Source organism: Apaloderma vittatum, unplaced genomic scaffold, assembly GCF_000703405.1.
Source record: "Apaloderma vittatum isolate BGI_N311 unplaced genomic scaffold, ASM70340v1 scaffold26554, whole genome shotgun sequence".
NCBI lineage: Eukaryota > Metazoa > Chordata > Aves > Trogoniformes > Trogonidae > Apaloderma > Apaloderma vittatum.
The window spans coordinates 26,550-38,825 of NW_009711398.1; the positions used below are offsets into that span (position 1 = coordinate 26,550).

General features: G+C 41.7%; 1 protein-coding gene across 1 annotated transcript in view; it reads right to left on the reverse strand.

The window, feature by feature from the left end:
- MTSS1 (metastasis suppressor 1) overlaps nt 1-12,276 on the reverse strand; it is a 33,058-nt gene that overhangs the window by 17,240 nt on the left and 3,542 nt on the right. The window contains exons 4-5 of the mRNA XM_009867636.1: nt 11,730-11,804; nt 453-610 (exon numbers count right to left, since the gene is read on the reverse strand). Coding sequence (XP_009865938.1) covers nt 453-610; nt 11,730-11,804 — 233 coding nt within the window. The remainder of the gene's footprint in view (nt 1-452; nt 611-11,729; nt 11,805-12,276) is intronic.

The following is a 12,276-nucleotide window of genomic DNA, read 5'->3' on the forward strand; positions in this document are numbered from 1 at the left end:
AGAGCTGCCAGAAAACTGCATGGAAGCAGCCTGAAATCTGTCAGATAATGTCATTATATACACAGGGGAGGTCTTGAAACATTTATCAGTCCTAGCACTGCAGTAGGAGTAAGGAAGATTTATATTCAAATGTGATGTTAACTAAAAAAAAGCAGTGGAAAAAACCTGCATTAGCAATGTCTCAGATTGGTATGCTCAGGGAACTAAAACCCACTTTTGTGCCCATTGTTTCTCCATTAGTCATCCTGAAAGTATTCAACGTCTTCTGTTGCTGAATTACTTCAAATGCCTACAAGAAAGGTCTCAACTCTTGTCACTTCCTAGGCAGAGATGCAGGTTGAATTTTGGCTCTAGAAATTCATTCCCAAGACACAACGAGCTAGTCTTTTTAGAGGCTTTTGACCACTTATCTAATTTGTGAATTGTACAGACTTAAAAAGGAATGCTCTTACTATCACGGGCCGCAGCATCGAGATGAAAGTACAGAATCGACCGCGCTCCTCAATCAGAGCTTTTCTGACAGCTTGCTTCTCAGTTTCTTCAAGCAGCAGGTACTTATCGTTGACATCTTGTAAAGCACTATCCAACTGGGGCTGAATGTCACCCCGTCCTGTATGCAGGAAACAATCAACAGTACATTTTGTCAGAACTGTGGATATCCCTAGAGGAAGACCTTATTTTCAGCCCAGCACTGCTGCCAGATTGTGCTTCTGCAATTCATATCTCAACCAACATTTTCCCTTAATTCAAATTAGTAAGGGTTTGCATTTCACAGCATTTCTTTTTTTCCCATTTTGCATAGAATAGAAATCCAGTTCAAATCAAAAGGTTTCAACAAGCCAAAGACAGCATTTCACGTAACGACTTTCTCAAAGTGTTAGCTGTAGAAACCCTTCATAGAAACTCTTCATAGAAACCCTTGCTGAAAATTGACATTTTATTAACTGGGAGAGTATCAATCACTAACCCCAGCTATACTTCCTTCCTACTTTTGTGCTTAGCAAGGTCCTAAAGACAGCTTTGTGAAGTCACTGAATGAATGAATCAATCTCCTATATGAGATGGTGTTAAGGACATGATACTAGTCATTGGACCACTGGATTTAAGAGCTCTACACAACCAACTGCTAAAACAATTTTCTTCATTCCAAAGTTCAAAACAAACAGAAGAAAACTATCAGCATCTCAAATACATATTAATGTCTAGTATTCATTTATGAAAATAAAAAAGAAATCAAATGTTTTGCAATCAAAAGGCTTCACTGTGTTAAATATAGCCAACTCATAATATCAAAAATTTCTCCGACAGTTAAGTACATTATTCTTCACCAACTGCTTACTCTGCATCATGCCAAAAACCTTATCCCTCTAGGAATGATGAGCTGCTGCTTAGCCATACTATTACTGAGCAAATAACACTGCCGTTGCAAGATGCTTTCATGCAGCTTACACCTCTAAATATTTTAAAGCACCTCAGTTGCGTAAATTTGTCTTAAATCTCCCAGAAAGACCAACACATGCAAATTAGGTACCCAGGTACATATCCACACCATTCTTGCTAAATACCAGGAAGACAACATTGAAAAACGGTGGGTGAGTTACAAGCAGCCACCCACAATCAATTTTTATGGACAATATCCTTTCTGCATGGTGAATTTAAAGCTATGAGCAAGAGGAAGAAACAAATCTCTTTATGTGTGTATTACACAAAGCAGACGACTCAAGGTCAGGGTTACAAAGGAAAACCTTTGCCTTATTATCATGTGTATTTCTTCAGTGCTCCTGTGTGAGGCAAAGTCATCAGCTCTCCCGCACCGATACAGAGCCAGAGCCGCAGGAAAGCGAGCAGTGACGGAAGCAAAGAGAACCATGCTGGCTTAGCGGCGTTACGGACTGGATGCATCCAAACCCCCTCTGTAGAGAGTTAGACATAGTCCAGATACAACTGCAGAGATACCCGCAAGCAGAGCTCTGTGACCGATCCTCGAAGTGCACACCACCATGGTCGCCATCAAAGCCACCTGGGTACCCAACTGCCCACAGCAACACCCCGTGCCTGATCCTGTAGATCAGGCCGAGTGGTGCAATGTGGTCATAAAGCTGTTCTGGAAGTAAATAACTTCAACAATAGCAGAGTCTGAACTTGCAGTCACTTGCTCTCTCTCTCAAAGACAGCATCTGCCAGAAACAAGTTATAGAAGAGTTTTGGCTAACTCCCTGAAGATCCTGTGCCTTCTTAGGACACAAACTGTGTCCTTCTGCTTGAAGACTGTCCTGCACATTTCAGGCCCTTCCTCATATTCTTCTTTGCTATCAGATGCAGTGATTAAATATTTTATACTTCTCTGGAGCTGTTCTTCCAAATTCCTTATGAAACTAAGACTTGCGTTATTGCTCAGACCCCTTGTTTAAAGAACTGTCTGAAAATTATAACAGGTGAAATAGTCACCTGTTGGTTCAAACCTAGATACTGGCTCACTGTCCGGGATGTACCAAATGCAAAATATATTAGCTGCAAACTAAATCACACACTCATTAGTTCAGCTCTGGAGAACCACTGTAAATGTTCAGCTGCTCCACCATATGACAACATACTTAATGCAGGAAATCCTTGTAAAATGTATTCCCTTACGCAGTGAGAAGACACACATTTAGAAAGCAACGGGACTCCATTGACAAAGTGAGTTCAACTGTAGTGAATATTGGTAATTTATGTGGATCTCACAGAGCACCACGTCTTGGACCAGAGCAACAAGAGCGCCCAAAACATGGGGCAAAAATTAACCTCATTCACATCTGTGTAGCTCATTGAATTAAACAAAGATATCAGGATAATGTTCAAGCTTTCACCGTTTGGCAAAACCGTGTGTAAAGCTGCATCACTCTCCAGCATCCTCTGTACCTCTACAAAGTACGTATCCTATATAGTGATGGGACAAGGGGGAACAGCTTTAAACTGAAAGAGGTTAGATTTCTGTTAGATGTAAGGAAGAAGTTCTTCTCTGTGAGCGTAGTGAGACACTGGAACAGGTTGCCCAGAGAAGCTGTGGCAGCCCCCTCCCTGGAAATGTTCAAGGCCAGGCTGGATGTGGCTCTGAGCAACCTGGTCTGGTGGGAGGTGTCCCTGCCCACAGCAGCGGGGTTGGAACTAGATTATCTTTAAGGTCTCTTCCAACGCAAACCATTCTGTGACTCCATGGCATGATTCTATGAAGTTTCTGTTTTATTCCTTTAAGTGAGTCAGGACATTAACAGCCATACCATCTCCTCACTGCTACTTTCCCAGACCTGTTTTTATGCTGTGGCTCTTGGGCACCTGTGTAGCACTGGAAACACACAAGCTGCCCAGGGTGTAATTCAGAGCAGGAAAGAAGCTTAGATGAATCATTTGGATGAGGCTCTGAAGTCAGATGTTTACATGGCGTGAAGACAGCTCTTTCCTGACATCTCCTTGCAACTCATCTTTTAAGGAGCAGGAAAGCTTTATTAACATCCTTTGAAAGCTCCATAATACAGACATCAATCTAGCACGTCTTTTGAAATCAGGCATAACTCTTCCTACTCCCTGAATCGCCAGCTGCCTCCCACGGCACACGTCTGAGAATCTGAGGGATGAGATCTCTGCCCACTTTAATCAGCTTCCTTCTCTAAGCAGAGCAGAACACAGCCCCTCAACAGCGCTGCTACACCCAGAGCACAGCGGGGATGTGAGGGCCAACCGCCAAGCACCTCTGCTCCTCACCAGTCTTGCGTCTCTGCTAGTTTGAATCCACTACTTATCTCAGAACGGAACATCAACCACTGGAAAGACATGCAGCTCTTTCCCACTTTGAATTACGAGGGGAAGGCCATTTGTCTTAAGGCATCCCTGACAACTGATTGCACAGTTTCTGCTGTGGACATAATGCACAATTTCACAAGGAATTTCGGCAACTGATTATTCTCTCCAGCCCACATTCTCTGGCCTTTCGGTTACCCGTTAGGAAATATCTTAATGACAGAAAAGAGTTCCAGAACGGCCTCATCACGGAGCAGCTGCAAAAATGCACCTGGAAGGACCCTCCTGCCCCAGCTGCAGACAGGTCTGAATGACCCACCAAAGCAATCAGAATTAGCAATGGTCAAAAGCATAAAACGTAGTCTCTTGTCTGCAGCCAGCCAGATATGGACATGATGTAGGGATGGTTCTGCAGAGCACGTCTGGTTGCACTCAGAAGAACAAATCAACAACTTGTAAACCAAGGAGAAATTCAAATTCACCCTTTCTTAAAGTGGAGCTTTGGTGTTGCAGAGAGGAGCAGAAATGCAAGACTAGAACTTGCGGACTGACTTCTCCAACAGCACCATGCTCCAGCAGCCTGAGGACTTGTGGCCTGACAATCGGCAAGTAACAGCTAATGAACTGCAGAGAGATGAAGTGCTTCTCATCAATATCAACGTGAATTCACTGCTATTCCAAGGACAATCTTAATACGTTAACTTCAGAGCAGGTGCTTCACATCATTACTAAGATGTGCAAGAGCTTTAAAGGACCAACATGTATTAGAAACTCAGTTTGACATTGTTCTGGGTGAATCCTGGCTGAAAGCTTCATGTAGCTTCTTAAATAATCATTGATAGAAAAGAACTTTAGTCAAGGAAACTTGTTAGAGAGAAAGAAAAGGTAAATCTAATTTTCAACTTAATTTCATGTCTATATTTTATAAGACAACTTAAACTAGCAAAGCCGTCAGCAATAATGAAGGAGAACAATAATTTTTAAAGGCTCTCAGTGCAAGTGTGACTGCTAAAGTTAATGCTGTTATTGACAAAGTAATGTAGGAAATACTGGTGAAATTATTTTCCACATTCTCACTTAAAGAGTGCTCTTTTGCAGTTTTTAGGTGTCTGCACAGACCTTGAATATTCACTACTGAACACTTTGGAAAGCGGCAGCATTTACACCGTATGAAACAATGCTGAGTACACCTCTGCTTGTACAAACCAAAGCAGGCTCCAAGTCACTCATTCCCAAATCACCTTCTTTACAAGAGCATACTCGTTTCATCTGCCAAGGAGAACGGCCCCTCTGAGTTCTGCACAGTAAAGCCAACAAATAAACTAATATGGACCTAGGCTGAGAATGGGAGAATTCTGCACCGCTTGCAGAAAGGTGGAAAACCTTATTGGTGGGGTTAACTCCATATCCCTTCAGCAACCAGATCTGAGTCTTTCTCGTGGCTACTGGAGATCTGAATCAGCTGCTAATGTTCAAAAGTGCTAAGCTGTCCCTTAAAAGTTCCAAGTTACCAAAGGAAACTTCCAGGAAGTTTCAAATTGAATCACAAACCAGGAAAAACACAAAGTGTAGTTTCAAAAAAAGTGACAAACAGCAGGCACCACAGTGCCAGCTCCAGGAGCTGAGCTGACGGGCCTTGGTTGAGGGTCTCCCAGTCTAACCAATCCAGGCTTCTCCGAAAGGCAACATCTACATCATTACACCTACAAGTGGAGGTACGATTATTTCTCTCAAATTCAGAAACACTGCGTTTCATTCACAAGGTGATCTCAAGGCAGCCGCTTTAAATTTGCAATACAACTGAAACAACACTCCAACTGAAATAGATTTGAGATGTGATCAGGCAGCAGCAGAAGAGACAATTATGATGCTGATTTCCACCCCTTCCCCAGCATAAAGTTAAATAGAGTGATTTCTTATCTATCAGTTAGGAAAGGTGCATGCGATTTTCAGAAAAAAAGGGGGACTTGGATCACAGGTTTACAAAGAACAACACTAAGGACTTTAAGCTCTAGACTTTAAAAGTCATATTAATAGCAAGATATTAAATTATTTGAACATCACCTTGATGACATATCTATTCCATTTAACTTCTCTCCCAACTATGACATGATTTATCCCTTTCTAAAATAAACCAGGTTTATCTGCAATACTGGTTTTCTTCTTTTACAGCATTCCAATTAGATGCCAACAGAAAATAAATCAAAGGATGGTTTGTTGATTAAGATTAGGCGATATTTTAGTTTCATTAGAAATTAAAGTCTAGGCAGTTAGTGGAGACCAGACACCATAAAGAGGCCACAGCAAGGGCTACAATAAACCAGCCACCAGGGTTACAGCATGGCACAGACTTACCCAGAGCCTCAGCTGTCAGGCAGGTGCGCATGGTGAGAAATTGCAGGACACAAAATTGACACAGAAAGGAAAATAAAAAAAGTCAAACTGGTATTCCAGCATTCCTAGAGTTTAGACATTATCATCAGTGCCAAGACAAGAGAGCGAGCAGTCTAGACTAGAATATTTTGACTTCTTCCGTTGCTGATAAACGCATTAGCTCTGCTTCCTGATGAGCTGTTGCAAATTAAACTCCCAGTTATTTACCACACGGTTGTATTTTAAGACACTTAAACCAGTTTAGGAACTTTGTTTAGCTTGCAGATTCCTAGGTGAGAACATGTTAACCTGGGCTTCAGAGAAAGGGCACAACACAAACAACTGTCAAACTCTGGTCAAGCTGGTGAAGTAGCACAAAGCTCATCCCCTCGCAGGGAAGAGGGAACTCGAACTTGCAAAACTCCAGGTGGGTGCTGCATTAGTAACCACAGTGCTTTTTTATGTTCTCTACTGCAATTACATTAATAGATTGTTAATTAAATGAAAAACTAATTGCTGATGCAATGTGGGAGAACATCAAAAAGATTAACTATGATATGTGTACTGTAATTAAAAAAACTTTATTATATATAAAGTTTTGCAATAAACCCGGCATGCTGTCAAAAGGAGAACTACCAAGAGGTATTCAAAACTCAAGAAATGAAAATAAATCAAAGAAATATCTCTGGTTACTGATTTTGCAATGTGTTTTCACAAAAAAACTGCGCAGGTGCCATGGCCTCAACCACACAGGATTTTTTTCCCCCTGCAACAGATACGGATAATTTGCTTGTTAGCTTCTCTCCTGCTGAGCTGCGTCATAGTGACTCCACAGTGAGTCCTGGCTTCCACTTGAGCCATCACAGCATCAGAGAACAGTGTTGCCACATTTGATCAATTCAGAGGAATTATGACTATTTCCTGGTGGAGAAAGGGTCTGGGCAGGGGTCCCCCCACACCTGGCACTCCAGGCAGGGAAAGTGTCAAGTATAAAAGGAGTGAAAAGTACTTAAATTAGAAGGTTAGCATTTGCTTTAGCATTTGAGATGTTCTTGGGTTATAATTACGTTGAAGAGCTTTATGTTTTTAAGAGTCACAGGGTTTGCACAATCAATAATACAGTTTCATATAATAATAATACAGTTTCAAAGACCAGAGTGTAACACAAGAACAGCTGCAGAGGCTCTTAAATACAAACAGGTCATCTTTGTTAACAGGAAGGAGGGGAAGAAAAAGAACTTTGGGCAGTATTTCAGCAAATTAATAATGATGTTCTACTCTCTCAACTTCATTTAAAGTAAAAATACTTTCCAAAACTACCACATACTAAAAAGTAGAGGTTGTAAGTTTGGATACTCCATGTTGATGGGACACAAGATGAAATATAGGGAATGTCAAGGGCACTCTGCAGAAACTTCTATGAATGGCTTAGAGATAAAACTAAGTTTCCACATTAACACGTTATATTATTAGGAACACTACATATAACTCCTTTACACAAATCCGCTTGGATTTAAACATTCTCCTCAAAGCCCACACACAATGTGACATGCCATGAAGAACCTGAAAACGAAACCTACCAGTCACGTTAGAGGCAGAAGAGATACCCATCTAGTTAATCATTAATAGCCAAGCCGAAATACAGGAAATAAAGCCAACATGCACTCCAGATTTTATATATACATTCAGTTATATTTTAAGTTAGTTACTTGATGCTTTTCCTTTTTTTTTAAACTAAGAATCATGCATTTTGTTAACCTTCCAAAATGGTTACATGCAGAGTCACAGCTGCTGTCTCTCCTCTGAACTCAATATAGCACCAACAGCTTCTAGCAGCTAAGAATCCACTTATGAGGCCTTGACTCAGCAGAAACCTAAACATGGAATTTAGTTTAAATATATGTATAATTATTCTGCTGACTCAGGTTATCTGGGCTGACTTCTGATGTCCAATGTTTGTCTGAAAACAAATAGCAATTTAGAAGATGTATGCAGTTCTATGCCCTGTGTAGCTTCATCTGTTCAGACAAGAGCTAAGTTTCAACGCTGTCCTGTCTGGGAACAGGAACTCAAGAAAAGGACACACCTTGAAGATCACTATGACACCCCCTGGGGCTGCCCAAATCTGGAATGTGCACCAGGATCATATCGAGCTACAGATGTTTAAACTCCATGTGGACTGTTATTTTTTTATATATATAATCAAAGACAACAAAAAGAATGAAAATTATCCCTGTAAGGTCTTTTGAAATGCAAGACCTTCCCTTACACACAGACTTGTACTTTTACCAGACATACTCCAGGAAACTTCCGAAAAGGACCCCTAACACCTTTTTGGTTTGTTTGCAAAGCTTGGTGTTTTCCCCAGCAGTTCAAGCTTCGGTAAGACCTTTATTGCAATGGACACACCTACTCTGCAAACATAATTTCTAATAGATCATCTTAAATGCCTGGCCTGAACTTTCAACTTGGCCACATGGAAACAGAACAAACCTCACGGTGCTCAGCCCCTCAGCATCAAGGTGAGGTGCCCAACCTGTAGCACTCCTGTCAGGACAAGCCACTCAGCCCACGGCCCTTTCTCCCAAACATCCTTGGGATGCAGGCAAGGAGCAAGGAGCTGCCACACATGCTGCAGCCGTCGCCTATGAGAGGGAGCCTCCGCAGCCCAACGCGTCAGGGAGAGAGGACACCACTGCCATGACGCAAATGAGAAAAGCAGAGGGTCGTATTTTGAGTTCCTAGATCCGAAGCTGCTCAAAGCAGAAGAAAACCACTTCCCCATCCAGTTGCAGCAGATAAAGCTCAAAGGACTTTCTAGTAGCATGCACAGTATTTAAGCAAAATCAGAATTTAGCAAACATCTCACTTGACCACAGATCATCAAAAGGTTAATTCAAAAATATTCTTACAAGTGCTAGAAAGGGAATAAATTGGTTGTTTTAGAGTTCCCATAGGTGAGTCAGTAACTTTACAGAAAAATCAAAGGGACAGGTCTTGCTTGAGGAAGAACAGAACAAATAAAATCAGTCTGAGAAACAAAGAAACAGGAGAGTTGAAGACACAGTCAGACATTCATGTGCACAGCCACAGGCCTGCCAGGACAGTTCCACCCAAGATTTTCCCTGTCCATAGTACAAACTTCATTTGTGATCTAAAGCAGAATCACTTCTGCAGCTTTATCTTTTTATAAACGCCTTCCTGATTTTTCTTATCCCTCAGTGACAGCAAGAGAAACACACTTCACCATGTAGCACACTGAACAGATCTGTCAAGGTGGGTACATAAAAAAAGTTTTCATACCAACATTTGACATTGCACTCAGATGAATGCTTTATTCCTTCAAAGAAGGGATCCAAAAGGCAAAGAGGGAAAAAAGCATCCGCTACTTTATTTTTCTTCTATATAGACAACTTGCAAGAAGACAGCGTGAACCTCCTCTCACCTCCCATCCATTCATGCTGGGAACCCACAGGGCCAGCAGCTTTGGGCATTGCTTCTCACATCTGTATGAGCCTCAGCACCTCCCTGCACCTCTCTGAGAGGCTCTGAGAACAACTCAAAAGTATTGCAGCTCCTCCTGTCCCCTGCCCCGGCTTCCTGCGAGCCTTCATCGCTTCCACCTTCCCCATCCGTGTCCCCCTGCGACCAGCTCTAACCCCACCTCAGTCCCACCTGTGCTCTGGACCCAACCAGCGTGTGTGTGACAGCACTTCTGGGGGACACAGCACAGAAATACAGCAGGTGCACCGACAACTCCAAAAACATGTCACAACAGCAAAATTAATCAAGGGAATGACATAAAAAAAAAGTCTTCAATCACAGCATGGCTGCTATAAAACTGACAGCAAAACAAGGCCTGTTCCACTCCCTGCTCAAAGATGTTTAATCCTGAAGGAGGACGAGACCCCAGTGTACTGACCCTCATCACTAGACACAGCACACATTTGGGGAGACAGACAGGAATCCAGGAAATCTGAGACGAGTGTCTTATTTTTTTTTCAGATGGCTTTAAGAGCTTCTCTTTCCTCTTCCCACTTTACAGAAAATGCTGTCTCCTCCTCCAAGACTGCAGATTGATTTTTTCAGTACTCAGGAGCAGGATAAAAGGAAGATGGAGCCAGACAACTGTCAATTCATAGAAACAAGTTCAAAAAATGGTTCCATCTTCCCAGATCACAGACATGGTTTTCGCACTTCTCACCTACCACGCATTGAGGGCTTGTTTGTATCACGCAAAGACAAGAAGCAATGAGACCACAAAAACGGGGAAGAAAGGAAAAGAAATGGAGGGAATATCACAGACTCGCTGAAGCTGTTAGTCTAAAGTCAGACAATTTGTCAAACAAAATGAGAACCATGTTTACGCATCACTCCAAAAAAAAAAATCTTATCACAAAAAATTGTGTTCTTCTGAAGATGACCACCCTGAGGTAAAACACTGAACTTTTCCACAGACAGATATACAGAACCTACTGAGCTAAGCTCCTTCTTGCTGTCTTCCATCTCTCCCTCCCTCTTCCCTCATTTAAGTCAGCTAAAATTCAGAAGCAGTTTTCCAGTCATGTGGCTTCTACCAACATAATTATTGACTCACCTACTAGGAAGGACAGTTAGAGACAGCTCACCCGTTCTCGATAACACACAATTTTAAAAGGTCAAGGAAGTCCCTGCTCCAGTATGTATTTTGCCTGTCCCTGGGCTCACAGTTTTTAGGCAGGAGGGTACAGATCACCTGAAGTCTAAGAGCTGGTCCCAGAACACTTCCTACCCAGTAGGGAAGAGCCCAGTGCTGAGAAAGGGAAGCAGAAAGTCTGCTTCTGTACGAGATCCATTTTTCCAAAGCTGGTGGGATTTGCACTTGGCCAAGTAACACCCTTAGTGATGGCAATGCTGCGGCTATTGGCGATGCACGTTTCCATTGACATGATGATGAAACTCCTGTGACAAGACGATGGTGGGAGAGCAACAGGAGCACGAGATTCAGCTGCTAAAAAAGACAGACTGCCTTTGTGGAGAACTCCCTTTCTTTTCTTACTCATCTTTAGTTTTCTACGGTTGCCAAGTGCCCTCCTCCTGACAAAAACTCATGCCACCTTCTCATTCTTTGAGGAATAATATAAGGTTTATGAGATTACAGGCTGCTAAAAAAAAAAAAAAAGAAGAAGAAAGGCGGTAGAAAGGGAGAACAGTGAGAAATGTTAATAGTTAGAGAACATTTACATAATGGCTTTTTTAATATTTTCCAAAAGATTCTAGAAAAATTTTTCAGTTATCTGCACAAATCATGTTATAGTGTCAATGTTCCTAACCAGAATAAGTTAACAGCAAAAGCTCTATTTTAAAACATGATTGACTTCGTACAAACAATTTTAAGGCTTTTGTAGAAGAACATCAGATAGCAGCTTCAGAATATAATTTAAATGACACATAGTAATTGTACCCTGGTGTTCAAGTATGTACCAGGAATACATTACTGGGGACCGAATTATTACAACAGAAAGTCTTACGGCTGTTCAGCTGTTGTCAATGGGCACAGCACAAAAGGTTTTTAACAGTGCAAGTATGAAGGAAGTTACCTTTCTTTGCTTTCTTCTGTAGCTTCAGTGTGTCAGATGATTTCTTTTTTATCTCTTGGCGGGCTTTTTTGTATTCTAAAAAAACACACAGTCCCTATTATCAACATATTCGATGTCAAAACAAACATTTTTCACAGAAAAGGCTATGTTTAAAGACGTTAGACTACGAATTTTAAGAGGACAGCTACTATTAATTAAAGCAACTTAGAACTTGCATTTTGTAGAGCCTATACGTTTGGCTTAGTGTAACATTTCAGGGTGTGAGCACATTCACATACCAAAATCTTTCCCAAATAAACAAAGCCTTTACAGAAATAACAACTGAGAACACAGTACAAAATTAGAGTGTTTTTCATTTCAGAGACTCATCCACTCTCAGGCATGGGAAACAGAGATGACAGGTTTCTCGAAACATCTGTGTTCAAAAACAAGTATCCAGAAATGGCAAGGCAGAGAATATCCTGTGATCCCTCCCCAGCCTGAGAGTCAGGCAGAGGGAGAAGGTGCTAAAACCTTGCCCAAGGAAGGGTCACATTGTCAGCTCTTC